Source organism: Dipodomys merriami, unplaced genomic scaffold (assembly GCF_024711535.1).
Source record: "Dipodomys merriami isolate MVZ:Mamm:240054 unplaced genomic scaffold, mDipMer1.0.p SCAF_2, whole genome shotgun sequence".
NCBI classification, from domain to species: Eukaryota; Metazoa; Chordata; class Mammalia; order Rodentia; family Heteromyidae; genus Dipodomys; species Dipodomys merriami.
Window position 1 is genome coordinate 111,734,320 of NW_027203381.1, and position 18,011 is coordinate 111,752,330.

Consider the following 18,011-nt stretch of genomic DNA (forward strand, 5'->3'; position numbering starts at 1 on the left):
TTAACTTTAGGTTCCCACATTCTTCTTCATAGTGCTCATTGCTCTTTTATCTCATTCCTTGTAGTCTTTGCCAAGTGATATTCTGTTCATTTGACAAACGAGAGAGATGATACAGGGTAAAAAATTGAAATGCCTTTCCTTATCCATCCTAAGGATAATGGCTGGCAAGTATCTAATAAGAAATAAATTAGGAAGAGAAAAGCCTAACACATATAGTCAGAACTTTAGGTGACACTGGAACCAGAAATGAAGAAGCAAAGTCTCAGCAACATCAATCTTTCTTTCTTTTTTTAAGTGCTAGGAATGGAACATTCTCCTCTAGGCATCTATACACATGATTTATTCTTTATCTTCTTTAATGGTTGGCTTATATAGTATTGTCTATTGCCAGCCTTATATAAAATTACATTCCCCACCTTTTCTTTAGTCTTCCATTCGTATTAGTTACCACCATCTAAAATACTAAACACATAATTTGTTCATTAGATGAATCCATGGGATCTATGATGTCAAAGATAATTGTATTTGTAGTGCCCAGTACCAAATGCTTATTAAATAATTGGAACCTCTCTCTCTCTCTGTCTCTCTCTCTCTCTGTCTCTCTCTCTCTCTCGGTCTCTCTCTCTTTCTCTCTCTCTCTTTTGTGGGGATAGGTTATAGCATAAACTGTCCTTAGTCATTAAAATCTACATTTCACTGTTCTGTGTCTTGGAGTCCATTCTTTGAGCGTGGTTGGTGGCTCAATGTGTTTTTTACACTGAGATAAAGTCTAACCCAGCATATGAATTTTATTTTTGTAAATAAAGTTTTGTTGGTGAACAGCTTATACCCTCATTTGCATGTTTATGGCTGTTTTCTGGTCAGGTGAAGTAGTTGTAACCAAGCCCATATGACCACAAGATCATAGATGCTTCACTTGAACAGTCTGAGGACCCGTGTTTCACTGAACTGGCTGAGATTACGTTTTTGCTGAAGCTGGCCTTGAGAAAGCAGAGACTGCTGAATCTGCTCCCTACTGCATTTGACGCCCAGATTATCAGCTCTTTTTGATGCCTGGAAGGGATGGAAGCCAGGTTTCCAGCAAGGGGCGGCCAGTGGTCACCAAGTTCCCATTGCCTCTCTTGGTCACATTCAGATGAGAGAACCAGAGACAAGTAGGTGACTGATGGGGAGATCATCCAAGAAGGAGAGAGAGAGGAGATGAGGCGAGTTGAAAATTCAATCATCCTAAGCATTCTCTAGAGTCTTCCTAACATTTTCACTTCTAGAGGACAGCGTTCTGCCTGCTAGGACTTCGTGAATTGAGTTTTGTCCTCAGGGACAAGCACACTGCTTGCTTTGACTTCAATGAGAGTAATGGGCCAGTTGGTCCCTGGACATCTGTGCTAGCTTCAGGCTATTTAACAAACTCCTAAACAAATCCCAATAAAGTGCTCTTTAATGAGAACTTAATTTTGTTGAGGGGGTGGGTGCTGAGCACACCTAAGTCCTTTCTTTCCCTTCAGGTTGACTAACTTTACTCCTTTTTATGGCTAGATAATTACAGCAACCAAGAACCCTGATTCAAGCGGTATTAAACCCACTCAAAGTCACAAGATGTCTGTTTTTTATTGATCTCCAGTTGATCTGTTTACTCTTTGGATTCCAATTTAATGGCTCCATTGATTATTCATTTACATTTTTAATGTTGTTGTGGGCAAAATCATTTTAACATGAATCATCTCTAACTTAATGGGTGACATAACAAAGTCATCTTGGTTTTTCAATTTCAACAAGTATTTTTTTTTTGAGCATCTGAGATCCAGTTGAACTTAAGAGGAATGAAAAGGTCATTCCAATCAATGTAAAAATGATAGAAATGAAGATGATAGAAATGATAGTTTGATTTTATTTTTGCAGTAGCAGTCAATTATGAATGGTTCACCTGATGTCAGGGCAGAGATAGGCATTAGCTTTTGTGTCATCTCCTTACTAATTACATTTTGCCTAAATCCAAATTTAAGCCTATAATACACTTTTAATTAAACTCTTTCTCAAATCCAGTTGTTTCAGTGATTTGTTTCTCTTGTAGATGATTTGCTAGAGATGGAGCAATACTGAAAGATTATGCTATAGAAAGCTCACCATAATTAGGCCTGGTATGTTTTTATGACCTCATGAAGCTCTCTATTTAATAAAGTTAGACAATGTGGAAGACCTAACTACACTTATGTTCACACTATAACATTCTAGGCTCTTTAAATATACTTGTGGAGTTCATTGAATAGTATGTTTTCTTCCTGTATAGCAAGCAAGTGAAGCTCTAAAACTATGTGTGCCTGTGATTTATCCTTTCTAATAGGACTATTTTCAATGTAATAGTTATGAATGATCTATCCAATCACATCCTACCACCTTCATGTCTTTCTAAAATGAGATGAGGCACAAGAAAATACATAAGTGCATATTTCCAACCTTAATAGTCACTTTTATCTGACAGTGTAAAATAGAACCAGATTTTAATGGCACATAGAGGAGGTGGACTATTCATAATAAGGGATAATGCTTGGAGAAAAAGAGAGGGGGAAAGGAAATACCATTACACAGTTCAAAGGTACTTTCTTTGACTAATTTTCACGGATAAGCTGCTTAGTCTCATTATCAAATGTGTAGATCAAAGGAAAGGTATAATTTGAATTCCTGGATAAAAATTCAAACAATAATATTATTTTTTGGAATGATTAAGCTCTCTTCTGGATGCCAGGTTTATGATAGGTAATGTATTAGAAACGCAAGATAAAATTAAAGTGTTGAGAAATTTCCAGTGTCGTAGCACAGACATGTATTATTGCCACAGACCACCTGAGAAAATGCTTTCATTTCTCATATGCTGCCTATCCCTCTGGAAACTGTAGGAAGCTTAGGAGTAATGTTCGAGTAGGAAATTATTGAGAATGAAGCAGTTTACTCAGGGTTAGTCTCAGCAAGAAGTAGGAAAAACTCATGGTTGTTTAAGAAATAATAGACTTTTCATCCTTGCTGATGTGAGCATATGGACAATGGGAGGAAAGCAAGAGCCCGGATTAATGAAAGTAAAAATGACTCCATCTTAGAAATGCTTTGAAGTAGAAGGTTTGGGACTTTATTAGATGGACCCTACAGTTGAACCATAAAGGGCAAAAGGGACTCTGACCTATCCTGAAATGCAAGCAAGAAGAAAGAGGGAAAAGTCTCTGTAAAAGAAAGGTTTCAAGGGAGGGAAGGGCAGAGAAAGTATCTAATGAGTCTAGGAGTTATCAGCCCTGTTTGTTTGCATATTGTATCCTAAACAAGTGAATGGAACAACTCAAGTTTAGTTATTGAGCTCAGCCCAAAGTTTTACAATCCCTTTGCCAGGAAATGGCCCTCTTTGATGATAATGTCTAACTGAATTCCACTTTGGAAACTTTCCCTTTCCTACATACTTATATAACTATGTATCAAGTTCGAATATTATTCTATGCTCAGTTCAATTACAGTCTCAGTCTACTTTTTGGTACTGGTGGGGCTTTTAGCTCAGGGCCTCATGTATTTGTGTATGACTCCAGAGTTTTGGGCTTTAGGTTATTTTTCAAATAGGATCTTTTATCTTTTTTGCCTTGAGCTGTTTCAGGGCTGTGATCCTTCGTTCTCTACCTCCTGCCTACCTGGGATTAAAACAAATAGCATATGCACTAGTCACAATAAAGTTTCACAAATGAAATGACAGCTATGATACTGCCAATGGATTATAGCATGTATCATTGGGGTTATATATTTTTTAGGTGCTCCTAACTTTGATAGTGAACGGACCATTAGAAAGGATGGAAAAAACAACACAAATAAAAGAAAAGGAATTTGAATCAGCTACATGTGGCATTCCTACATTATGTTAAGGTTTTTCAAAATTAGTTACACATAAAAGGACAATTTTTATGCTCCGCCCTGCAAAACAAGTCTCTTGCCCATAGCATACTGGTTCCCTTTGTTTACAACACACATGGTTGCGGGGAGGTCTTGTGTCCATCCCATACCTGTGCTGTCTTCGTACACCACAGTCACTGTTTTCCAGTTGTAGTAGAGGACCAGATCCAGGACTGCTCTGCTGATAGCTGCGTAATCGGGGTAGAGATTGATGTAAAACAAGTCTCTATTGTCCACTGAGGGGTGTTTCCAGCGAGTCTGTATGTGTGGAACTTCAAGAGCGTTGCAAATAGACTGCACTGCACTGACCGAGGAACTATGGGAAGGCCCAAAGAGGGCAGCCACACCAAGAGCCAGCTGGTCGCATGCTGAGGATATCCGAAGACAAGACATGGAAGGAGAAGGAGGGCAGGGAAAGGAGAGAGAACAGAGTTCTATTAATGTCAGTTTCACTTTTCTCATTCTTGTGTTTGACTACTGGAAAATCTATAGGCTCCTTCCAACTTCCAATATTGTTGAGTTCCCTAAGATACGGATAGGTGCAAATGAGCAATGCATCACAGGGCCAACTCCCTGAAAATAAAAATGAGTTACTGGCTTCACTTCATTACCTTCAATCAGATGGAGACTAAATCCCTTGCTTGATGTGGTATTACCCGCAAGCACTCTGTGCGCTAACTAGCAAACCATTTGTCATATGAATGTCAGATGAATTAAGTTCTGTCACATGGCATGGTAGAAATGAATATATTAGTGTGGTCATACAATAGAGATGAAAGACCCCGTGGGTGACTGCAAAGTTCTTTAATTCCTCACTTCCCAAAACTCAGACAGGAGCTCCAGATTATTAAAAATACTGCTGTTGAACAATATTCATAAGCAGTAATGACACCTAATTAATTGCAGAATAATGGATAGCAGAACATAAAAGGAATCTGTAGAAGACCTTTGGTCCATCCCATTCAATTCATAGACAATGGTCTTTGTCACACCCACTGGTCAGTAGCAAAACTGAATCAGAGTTCAGGCACCTCAGTTCAGGTCAGCTCAAGGCTACTTTGGGAACCAATTATCACCCATTATGTAGCCTAACACAATGAAGTCATCCCATATTAAGAGAAAATGGTAATAATAAGAATTTATTTATTTTCACTAGAAGGATATATCTCCAAGGGAATTTAGATTATTTAAAGTGGATAGGAGACTGCAAGGCTCTGTAAATAATTCATCATCTTGAATAATACCTATTGCAGTACAGCTTGATCCAATGCTCTCTCCAGTGAACACTAAGTATAAATTCATTTTTTATTTCTATAGCATAGACTATTCCATGGCAATAGTTTATAATTTAAAATGTTCATGCCTCTTAATTTTTCATTGTAAGTAATAACACAGTACAGTAATATTACAATAGATCGCAACAGTTGGGTACCAGCTATTATGAAAAGTTGTTTGATATTTCTAACTATTTAGACCATATTAACAGAAGGTTTGAATCCATTTATCCTATGCAACCATGTAAAACAAGTGGCTCTTATTCTTAGCCTGGCAGGTGACAAGTATGTTTAAATGCATTTTCAAATTTACATTGGAATTCTATTTTAAATGAAGTCAGAGATGCTAAATGATAAATAAGTGTCAGAATTAAATAATAGTTATATGTACAAGTAGAATAGTGCTGGTTTTAGTAATAAAGCCATCTTGTAAATAACCATTAGAAAAATTAATGGCTCTGTCATTTTCTCTGATTTGATATATAAAGAATAATGAATAAAAATGTGATGGTCACGCTGCAGATATCTAAGACAACAAATATGAACAATTATTCACAAGGTGTCTGATTGAACTATTGCATACTGAACTGCTGTGTCTGTATTAAGTATTGTCAGTGGAAATGGTCATTGTCCTGAGAAGCTCACTTCCAGATGTGTTTTCATTAGTTAGCCAGATTCAGGGTGAGCATGAGAGTATTCAAACTGTTATGTTAGCCAGCATGAGCAATGGGTTGAGATTGGTGCTAATGTATGGCTCTGGAATGTTAATATTTCTTGACAGAAATTCAATCCTTTTGAATACTTTTTGCAAGCAAATTACCAATGTGAAGAAATTTTGGGGTGTTTTTAAGTATTGCAGGTGGTATGCTTTCAGTTTTTATGTGAGTTCAATGTGAGTTGAAGTATCATTGGTAAATGTGGTTACCTTTCTATGACACTTGTGCAGCAGTGTGTGTGTGTGTGTGTGTGTGTGTGTGTGCATGTGTGTATTTGAGAGATGGAAAGAGAGACAAAGAGATAAGAGAGATATATGGATACAGAAAAAATGAGACAGGATAGAGAACTGACTGAAGGAGATAATGCATATAAAGATTATGAAGATGCCTTGTGAACTTAAAGATAAATAGAAGATTTTACTATTTGTTCTTGTACAATTGTGACCTACGAGAATGCTCCATTTATCTTTTTCTTCTTTTCCTTTTCTTTCTTTGTTTTAATGATACATGGTCTCATTTTGTAGCTCAATCTATCCTCAAACCCTTCTCAGCCTCAAAGTGCTTGGATTATAGACATATACCACTATATCCAGCTTCCATCAATATGGAAGAAGCAAGTATTCTTACACCAAGATCATAATATAGATGTAAAAAGACCATTAAGCTATTAACTTTCTACCATTCTTCTAAGGAAAGCTTTATATTTTGTTTGTAACAGCACTATAATTTTTTTAGAACAATGTACCAGGCAAACACATCCTATAATCTATCTAAATTAACTCAGTTAATGGTGGACATTCAGCTAACACGAAGTATTCTATTTATTTATTCTATATATTTGTATGTTTATAATAGGTATGATGTTCTTTATGAAACAAAAAGCCTCTCTGATTCTGGGGGTAACCAGCAACTGTTCCCCTCTATAAACTCATTTATCTGGTGATTAGACAATTCCCTTGTAAGAGAACATGCTTCTGTTAGATCAAATGTGATCTTGCTTGAAAATATCATTCTATAGTTTCTCTGAGGATTTTCTAAGTCAGCCCTACAGTCTCACATGAATCTTTCCATGAGGGACACTTGTAGCCTACCTATAAATTAGATTACCATTGGGTACTTGTCTGTGTTTCAGAAAGAATAAAGATAATCAAATTCACATTGTTCCCATTGCTTTCATCTTTATCAAATCATGTTTTTTGTGGGGAGGGGATTAGTAAATTGAGAAGATGGTTAGGTGAGCCCGGTGGTTTATAATGAGTTAAAATTCAAGGTGGGACTTATGTGTGTATTGGCTATTTCCACATGCTCTGTGGATGTGACCTTCCACCGTGTTTTATTTGACTGCACTGTATGATTTCATGGCGGTATCTCAACTTTGGGAAGGAAAAACAGATCATGCTTGACATTTTCCATTCACAGCTGAACCAGTTAATCATAGAGTCGAGGGCACTAAAGGGTAAGCTATTCTGAAAGATGCAGAAAAATGGGGTTAGGCAGTGTCCATTATCTGGTTTGGATTACCTTGATCAGGGACAATCTTGACAACCAAGATTTTCTATGACCCCTTTACACAAAGATGTCCACTTTGAAAAAGGCCTAACAGAGAAAATAAGGTGACCCATGGAGCAGACTTATCACCCAAAGTAGCTTTTAAAGGTGGAAAAATAGTTACCTCTTCGTGAGGCTTCAAAACTATCAAAAAGATTAATTCTCTGGATGTCATAGGTTAATGTGGTGTTAGGCATCAGGGTTCGGTTTCTGTTAATACTGGTGACTGCAAACTTGAAAGCTAATTCTTCAACATTAACAGGTTCATTTTCCACAGTTTCAAAAATCCCTCCTGCAAAAACAGATGCATGAAAAACATTCATTATATCATTCACATTTAACATTATTTTTTTTAAAGAACTGGAATGACAAACAAAAGGTAAAAATTCAGGGATGATTAGGCAGATTCTAAATCCAGGGCTGAAAGTTTATGTTTATCAGAATGTGTTACATGAATATAAGTCTAATTGCAAATGCATATTTAATATTTCATGGCCAGTGCTTGATTATATGGGATTTCAGACAGAATGTATATTCCAATTATTATTTTTTCACCATGGAAATATAGTAGATAATATGGTAGAAAGTAATGTTCTGTGGTTTGTTACAGAATTACATTGTGCTTGACTTGAAAACATGACTTCAGAAATGACTCGAATGCTTGATAAACATGACTTGAAATTTATCCTGGTCGGATCATCTGCTTTGAAGGTTCTTATTCCAAAGCTTGTAAAGGGATCTTGTAGATAGTTGAGTGGTTGAATAGGGTCCAGATGGGATACTCATACTCTTACATTTTTCAGAGTGTATACATCTTTTTTATGGTTCCTGACTCAGAATTTTGGGGGGTCATACTCTTAAGATATTCCCAAGTATATGAGCCAATTCAGAGAACTGAGGTTTTCTTTTTCTTTTTGAAAAATTACTTGGTCATACTTAAAAAGCACCTTTAATCCTAACCCTGAAGAAATGTTTCTCTATGGATCTATTTTCTAATGTCTTAAAAATTAAGATCTTGCTATAGGTAACAATATCAGTGCTTAAAGTCTGACCAGGGACTTCATCTCTGATGTTGATTCAGTACCTGACTGATGGTGAATAGAGACAATATAAGGAATGTTAGCTACACATTTATTTGGGGGAAATTTTAAAAATTACATTTACATAGTCATTCAAAGGAATTGCATTCGACAAACAGTTTATGAAAACAGTACATCTTGATCAATGTCACCCCTTTCAACCTTCTCACCCCTCACAACTCACCCTTTTCCTCACTTTTCTTAAACATTGACATTTCTACCACCTAACAAAGCAGTTTATGAACAATGCATCTTGATCTGTGTCATCCCTTCACCATTTTCTGCCCCCCCCATCCACCCTTTCCTTTGTTTTTTCCTAATTTTGTGGTATATACAATAAATTCTTGACTGCATTCCTCCCCCCTTCCTCTTCATCTCCCCACCTCCCCTTGATTCCACATCCCTTTTGCAAGTATCCATTTCCTGGTATTTATTTTGTTGGGCTTTGACTTTCTAAAGACCTATATTATTTCAGCTCTCCATAGAGTCTATTATACTTCAGTGAATTCATTTTTAACCACTTGCATACCACCCAGAGTGTTTACTTCTAGATTTATAGGCACAACCAATGAGGGAAACCATGAAACTTTGCTTCTCTGGGTCTGGCTTATTTCACTTACTCAAAAAAACTAAACAAAGAACTACTCAATGACCCAGAAATTCTACTCATGTGCATTTATCCAGTAGAGCACCAACAATGCTACAGTAAAGCTACAAGCACAACCATGTCCATTGCAACATGCACCAAAAATGCTACAGCAAAGCTACCAGCACAACCATGTCCATTGCAACTCAATTTACCATAGCCAAGATACGGAATCAGCCTAGATGCCCCTCAATGCATGAATGGATCAATGACTGAATGAATACACAACAGACTTCCACTCATCCATCAGAAAGAATGATATTGAACCATTCATAAGGAGATGGAAAAAGTTGACTTGAAAAAGTTATATTAAGTGAAATAAACCAGACACCTAGAAACAAAGGTTGCATGGTTTCCCTCATTTGTGGTAGCTGTATATTCTTAACGGTCATTAAGAGCTGGAATTATCAAAGATACAGAGTATTTGAGACAGGCTGTATTCTTCTGTGTTTACTGAAACTTCTCATTTACTTTGAAAATACATTAACTGCTGCTCATGTAGTACTGGACGCTTGCAACTAGCAGAGTGTTATTTATGTAGACTTACCATTGAGTGATTCCTTACCAAAATTCTGTTGTAGAATTTCCCCCCTCAAACTTATTGATGCCAGATCAATTTACATTTGCTTTAACATGTCTCATAAAAATATTAAAAAGTCTGAAATGAAAACCATGCAGCATGAGTATGATTTATGTACATTCTTTCTTGGAGAATTCTTGATAAATTCCAGTTAAAAGTATCCTGATCCTACTTTCAAAGAATAGCAAACAAATATACATCTGTAATTTTCTTTGGGCTAAACTGACCTTTTCTATCAAAGAATCTACTACAATATCTGGCTAAGAAAGCAAATAAAGTTTATATTGAACTAATTTGATTTTTTAGGATATATTTTCACTATTGGTAGACTAAATTGTATGATTATTTCAAGTATTGATCATTTACCTGTTCTCTGAGAAACTATGTTGAAATCTGCGTGACCACCTTGTAAGGATCCATATCGTACATTTACTCCAAAAACAGTGTGAGGAAAAACTTTGCTCTTCCATGTGTGTTATGCTTTTATAAGACAATTATACCTAGAGATTTGAGGATGGATTTATCATTTCTCTCACAACTGCTAGTGGAAGCTGAACACAGACATGGTAAACTAAGGCAATAAACAAGTCACCGAAGGAAGATGAATGTGAGGAAAGTTTACTGCAATGGTCAGGTTGGCCTACATAGAAAGCTCTTTGGCAGTAAGACTTCTGCAATAATTATTAGTAATCACTTACTTACTTGTGTATTTCCCCAACCTCATCAAGACATGTCATGCAGAGAGACACCAGTCTCTCTTATTTAAAATTGCCATTCCTATTGAGACCAAGGGTCAATGTCAATTCTAGGCTCAGATGTATATAGAATTGATGTGTGTAGGCTAGTCTGGTAAGAGGAGCAAACATCTCAATAGGGAACAGAAGTTTTTTCTTTTTTTTAATAAGTTTTTTTTTATTGTGAAGATACCATACAGAGGGGTTACAATTACATAAGCAATGTAATGAGTACATTTCTTATCAAGCATTGTTGCCTCCTCCTTTGTTTTTCCCCTACCATACCTGCCTTCCCATCTCCACGCACAACTACACCCCCCCTCCCCTGCCAAAGTTCGTTTTTTTGACATAGCGTCTTGTACATCTCATTGTTGCAATGGGTCAACCTTTATCCCTATTTAAACTATTTGTTTTTTCCCTTCCCCTCACCAAATTATACCAACATCAAATACAGTGAAAACTGGGATTATACCGTGGGGGAGGGACATACAAAGCAACAAAAAAAAATCACCTTATAAATACAATAGAAACAATAGCAAGAAAGAAAAAAACACTTGTGTCCTTATCTTGGGTTCATTTTGCCTAACATCATCTTATGGATCAGAAGTTTTGAAGATAAACATTGGCTTACCAAATTCCTCTCTGAGGAGGATATTTAAGTATCTTACTAAAGTCACTATGAAATAGGTTTTTTGTGAACACTGGATTCAAACTATAATATTCATTAAGGTAGGTAGAATTTTTTTGTTTTTACAAATGCAAAAGGGAAAAGGGAGATTATAACTTTTATCCAGAATTGTCCAAGACAAACTCAGATGTCTGTCCCATATATACAGATATACATATATGTATGTATATGTGGGTATACATGTATACATATCATATATATATATATGTTTAATTACATTTTCTTTATCTCTCTCTAAATGTGGTTAGTAAGGGAGTTTTGCTGGAACTTGATTAAGATAATGCATTATAAGTACTGTGAAAACACAACTATTACCCTGAAATTGGCTGGTATTTTGCCCATGGAAAATGGGGATAAAGTTGAGTCAGCCCCGATCGAACAACTTCCTGCTTAGCTCAAAATTTCCTTAGGTACATACATGTCATCAGCATAAAACTGAGTGTACCTGGGCTAAAACCATTTTAACTGTTTTTAATTACTGCTTAGAGTATGTGTAAGTGTATTTTGTCATTTTGAAAGGAATTCCTTTATTCTTTTATCCAATGAGAATTATTCATGGTGTCATTGGCTCAGTATCCTACCATATTCTCCTTTCCTCCCAGAAAGGGCACAGTAACGTAAAGTATACAGAAACCTGGAGAATTACCACACAGTAAAATTTGTTAAAATGATAAATAATAAGTAAATTGGAAAAAATTATAAGAGGAAACAGACTAAGACTATTTAAGAATTTAGCACTTTGTCTCTCCTCTTTCTCCTTGTAGTTTCACATTTTAGTTGTAAAGTCTTTGACAAGAAGTGTGAAGGAGCCAGGCACTGATGGCTCATGCCTGTATTCCTAGATACTCAGGAGGATCATGGTTCAAAGCCAGCTGGACAGGAATGTCTGTGAGTCTCTTATCTCCTGGAAGTGGCAGAGTGGTTCAAGTGGTAGAGTGCTGGCCTTGAGCTGAAGAGCTGAGAGAAAGCACCTAGGCCCAGAGTTCAAACCCCCACAACCGACAAAAAAAAGAAAAAAAGAACACTTATAGCAAATATCCAGGGATAACTGCATGATCCAACACACTCTTCTTCCCTCCCTTCTCCTTCTTCTCCCTCCCTTTCCCCATCCTCCTCCTGTCTCTTTCCCCTTCTCCCTTTCTCCCTTTCCCCCTTTCCCCCTTTCCCCCTTCCTTCCTTCCTTCCTTCCTTCCTTCCTTCCTTCCTTCCTTCCTTCCTTCCTTCCTTCCTTCCTTCCTTCCTTCCTTCCTTCCTTCCTTCCTTCTTTCCTTCCTCCCTTCCTCCCTTGCTCCCTTCCTCCTTTCCTTTTCTTTTTCTAAAATTTATATTTGTGTGTGCTGTTAGTTAAATCTTTAAAAGGTATTTTGGGAGTGCATGTGTGTGAAGTGAATTTAAGCCCCAGCTATTTGTAATCCAGGGAACCCTTTGGTTGAAGAGTTGGCAGGGGTTCCCCATTATTCCTCCACTCTTCCTCCTCTCTGTCTGGTGCTGCCCACCCTCTACCACCCATTCTACTCATCCTTCTCTGTCTCATGCACCGCGGTCTCGCTCACTCTTCCTCATTGTTGCTGTCTGGTGATTTCAAGTCCTACAAATTCACCAAGTGGTAGATGTAAGTAAAACTTAGATCTAAGGAAAACTTAGAAGCCCATTTAGGCTCAAGGAGGAGAAAAGTAAAGCAGCCATCTTCCTTTATTTGCCCAAGTCAGGAAAGTGTAAGGAGTTCAAGATGAGGAACAAGCTTCTCCCCTGCTCTGTAACTCTTGAGAAATAGAGCAGAGTAGGCACATGATAGAAGGGGAAGTAAGTTAAAACCTGCCAGCTGGGGAGTTCCAGGCCCATTTAAACTTGTATCCCATGTGTCTGCCTGCCTTATTACCATTAGAAGTGGTGACTCAGGATCATGAACATGACGTTTGCACATCCCAGCCTCTCCCTGCCCCAGCCATTAGCAGCCTGATGTCAGGGGATAGGATGATTTGGTTGCAAAAGGTAACAAAATAGAAGAGAGTGTTTTGTTTTTTGAGAATTGTGCTCTGACTTCCTCTGTGAATACTTGCGCTGTTTGTAATGGCAAGAATGAAATGATTTTTCTTATAAATACCAAAAGAGATATGAGTTCTGAAAAAATGAGCATTTTTTCTGATATTAATAAATGTGTGTTTTTAAGCTTTACTGCCAAGGTTCTTTAGAGATTTCTTGTCTTGATTTTTCTCCACTGTACTCTGCTGGGAAGAAGAGATAATGGTACACATATTCATGCTCAAAAGTTTTATTCTCTGTACACTGTGTTCCTTCATGAGCAAAGCTGCCACACAGAGACACTAAGCAAAGCATAGAAAGAAAATAAAGAAGCTTGTGCACAGTTTTGAATAGTTTTGAAACAAATCTGTTTTTGTAGATCATTGTTATGGGCTCAGTTGTGATACCCCTGCTCATGTGTTGAAGTCTAAACCATAACACTTAGTACCTCACTGTGTCACTTGTGCAGCTTGGGGGGAGGAGGGTATTTCATCCAGTCTGTACTTGTAAAGAAAGGAAATGTAGACATGTATTTTGAGCCATCATGGGAGACACAGAGTAAAGCTCACATGAAGATGCAGCCAGAAGGTGGCCATTCATAGAAAAGCCTCAGGAGAAGCAGACCTCCTGAGACCATGATCCTAGACTTCTAACCTCTCGCTCTGTGACAAGATAAATTCCTGACACATATGGCACCCAGTTTGTGCTAGTTTCTTATGGCAGCCTTAGTCAAGTAATCTTGGTCAAGTAATATTCCTCTCTCTCTCATTCTCTCTCTCTCTCTCTTTCTCTCTCTTTCTCTCTCTCCCTCCCTCCTTCAAGGGCTTTCCAAATAGGCAATTTAATGTAAATCACATGTATGCAAGTGATATTCTCTTCTAAGAAGATTACATTATGGCAGAGTAATGTAAGACATGCAAACAGGAAGTCACTATCAATCTCAGGTTAGGTAGCCAAGTTCCAACACAATAGCAATGTGTTGTCTCCGTTTCATAGACCTCTGTGCCATTGATGAAAGATAGGACTCAGTTGTGTTTTGAGGTCACAAAGACACAGATAGATGCCCCACAGAGTTATGATAGGTAAGCTGAAGAGTGATCAAGCAAGTGCTATAGTTTGCACCAAATAATTCCATCTACTTACAAGAGAATTTTCATACTCACACATATTACTACAGTTGGGTTACCAATGTAATCATCATAGACAAAAGCAGTACTTACAGAAGGCTAAGGGTAAAAGGTGTGTTTTCTGAGTATTGCTAATTTGTAAGTATGTTTGTCAGCTTGCCATCACTTGCCATCACTACAGTGAAATACAAGAGGTAACTTATTTCTACAGAGACTTCACTTTGGTTCACTGGGAGACTTCTGTTCATGCCCTATAGCTTTGAGGTGTTGAGGCAATGCACCATGGTTAGAAACACTTAGCAGAGCAAACTACTCATTTCTTGACCAGAAGAAAAAAGAGGAGAGGAAAAGGAATATAGGTTTCACAATCTCTTTTGAGGGCTTATCCCAATGACCTAAGGACCTCCTCTAAGCTCCTAACTTATAAGGGCCTACAATGCCTCCTATCAATGCCTTAAAGAGAAGCAATTCCACTACTGACTAGCATTTCTATCTTGGCCCCCTCTAGACGGAGCCTGAGCTGGATGAGGAGTGGGGAGTACGAAAATTATCCTCTTCCCTCAAATTGAGAAAAATAATGTTTCTTGTACCAGGCAATTGCCTCACTTAATGATACATGAATATATAGGAAAGGCATGGCATCAGTTAATGATACATAAATATATAGGAAAGGCATGGCGTTGTGTCTTGTTCCTGCAAAAGGAACATTGCTTATTCAACTTACCTTGTAATGTGAAGACATTCCCAATATAACAATTTGAGAAATGCAACAGGTTTACATGCACACACAAATACACACATGGTTCATTTCACATTGACCTGTTATGCATCATTGTTCATGGCTTTATAGAGAATGTATTCAAGCTTGGTGCCAGTGGCTCACTCCTGTAATCAGAGCTATTCAGGAAGCTGAGATCTGAGGATTGCAGTTCAAAGCCAGCCAAGGCATTAGAGTCCAAGAGACTTATCTCCAGTTAACCACCAGAAAAGCCAGGAATGGAGCTATGGCTCAACTGATACAGCACTAGCCTTCAACCAAAAGACTCAGGGTCAGATTCTGGGTTTTCTGATCTGAGTGTTAGCCCCAGGACTGGAACAAAAAACACTCATTCAATGATTTATTCACACATTTGTGCACATATTTATTTTTTAATTTTATTTATTTATTTTTTAATTTTATTTACTTATTATTTGGGGGGGGGGGTTCCAGTCATGGGGCCTGAACTCTGGCCCTGGGCACTGTCCCTCAGTTCTTCAGCTCAAGGCTAGCACTCTACCACTTGAGCCATAATGCCACTTCTGGCTTTTTTCTTTTTTGCTTATGTGGTGCTGAGGAATTGAACCCAAGGCCTCAGGCATGCAAGGCAAGCGCTCTACCACTGAGCCACCTTCCCAGCTCCAGTGTGCACATATTTATTAAGTGCTTTGTCTACTATAATCCTATGCTGCTTGACTCATTGACACCAGGGAACTAAAGGAACAAAAATGTGACTTTTGGAGCTTGCATTCTCGATGAGGAGCTGATCAAAAGCAGGAAGACAGGAACTACCAGGTCTGGCTGAGAGGCCCATTACTTCTGAATGACAGCTTAAAGGAAGTAAGGAAGCTTCTGTGAAGATACCAAGAACATTCTAGGCAAAGGGAATAAAAGGCACTAAGATTGCACTGTTTATTGGTGTGTGTGTGTGTGTGTGTGTGTGTGTGTGTGTGTGTGTGTGTGTGTGTGTGTGTGTGTGTGTGTGTGTGTGTGTGTGCGCGCGCGCGCACGCACGCGTGCCAGTCCAGGGGCTTGAACTCAGGGCCTGGGCATTGCCCCTGAATGTTTTATTCAAGGTTAACACTCTACCACTTGAGCCATAGATACATTTCCCAGTTTGGGAAGCTCATTGAAAAGAGGAGTCTCACAGACTTTCCTGCCTTGGCTGGCTTTGAACTGCTATCCTCATATCTCAGCCTCCTGAGTAGCTGGGATTACAGGTGTGAGCCACCAGTGCTCAGCTGCTTATTGTTATTTTTGAGGAACAATGTGGCTGAAGTTGGATAGGCCATACGTGGACAAGTAAAAGATGAACTAAGAGAAGTGATAAGAATCAAATGAAGTAGATCAGAGAGGACCACAAGCAATAACAGGACTGTGGGTTTTATTCTGAGTGAGGCATGATGAAGCCAGTGGTGGGCTTTGAGCAATATAGGGAAATGGAATGATGTATTTCAAGAGAAGCCTCCCTGCATCTGGATGAATAATCAGCTGAAGGGAGGAGGAGGACAAGAGTAAAACACCAGGAGATGTCCCTTTGAATTTGGTGCAATAAAAGTCTAGTAAAATAAAAAGCTGTTTCCGTAATGCTGGTGAGAGATGATGGTACCTTGATTTAGATTTATGATATTGGGGTATGGGGAAAGAAGCGGTTGAATTCTGGATAAAATGTGAGGGTAGAGCTGACAGGATTTGCTGATATACTATAAATGAGAGGAAGAGAATCAAAGATAAGGAAAGATTCAGGTCTACAGTTGCCATGGGCCAATGAGGAACAGGGCAGAAGAGACTTGATTTGGTGCATGATTAATTTCTGATGCCTATTAACAATCTAAATGCAGGTATCAACTAGGCAGTTCAAAATGCTGATTCCACTTTCATAGATGAGATCATGCCTGAATGTGGAAATTTATGAGCTATTACCAATGAGGGGATACTTAATACCAGGAGACTTGATAGCAGATGGAGAAATTAGAGTGATGGTACCAAAAGCCAAGGGTGTGTGGACCCACCAAAAAGCCGGATAAAGAAAAGAACCAAATCTTCTCTACAGTTTTGTAAAAAAGTACATTGGACTCTATCAACACTATGATTTTTTGTCGGTTGTGGGGCTTAACTCTGGGCTTGGGCGTAGTCTCTGCACTCTTCAGCTAAAGGTGAGCACTCTACCGATTGAGCCACAATGCCACTTCCAATACTATGGTTTTGTATTTCTGTCTCTAGCACTGTCGGAGAATAGAAGTGTTTTGTTTTAAGCAATACATTTTTGTGGTTATTTGTTATAAATGCCATGGACAACTGATGTAGTATCCGACTGCCTTAGGAAAATTTCAGTACTGACTAATTTAAAAGTTTTTTGTTTAATTTTTCAATCAGTATAACTTTACATAGTTATATGTACACTGATTACATATATATATTTGTATGGAATTATGATCAAATTAGGATAATTAAAAGATGTGTTACTTCCCAAAGTTATCATTTCTTCTTGCTGATAATTTTCTCTCCTAGGTATTTTGAAACATAATACCTTATTAACTTTGGTCACCGCACTGTGCTTTGAAGCTAGAATATATTCCTCATTGTTGATAGTTTTCTCACTATTAACCATTGCCTCCAAATATTTGCCCATATTGGCTGCATTTCACTGCTGTCTATCCTTTTTGGAAAAAAAAAGTTATCTTCTACTAGCTATTTCTAACTATTTAACTTCATTCTGTAAGTATAGCCATTAATTGGACTACAGGATACATTGGAGTTTTAAAAAATTTATTATATTTCCTACTTTATTCTGAGTGTGGCAGGAAATGGTCAAATATGACTTTATATATTCTAATAAGCCTCATCCTCCTTTTACCTGGCTGCTGTGTGCGCTGTGCGCTGTGTGCCGTGATAAGTTGGGAGGTCACTCAGGATGGA

At 38.0% G+C, this 18,011-nt stretch overlaps 1 protein-coding gene across 8 annotated transcripts in view; it reads right to left on the reverse strand.

Annotated features, from left to right (window-relative positions):
• Positions 1-18,011, reverse strand: part of Grik1 (glutamate ionotropic receptor kainate type subunit 1) — a 338,127-nt gene that overhangs the window by 128,474 nt on the left and 191,642 nt on the right. For all 8 annotated transcript variants that reach the window (XM_070030540.1, XM_070030544.1, XM_070030546.1 and 5 more), the window contains exons 2-3: positions 7,584-7,751; positions 4,032-4,289 (exon numbers count right to left, since the gene is read on the reverse strand). In XM_070030540.1, the coding sequence (XP_069886641.1) occupies positions 4,032-4,289; positions 7,584-7,751 (426 nt within the window). The remainder of the gene's footprint in view (positions 1-4,031; positions 4,290-7,583; positions 7,752-18,011) is intronic.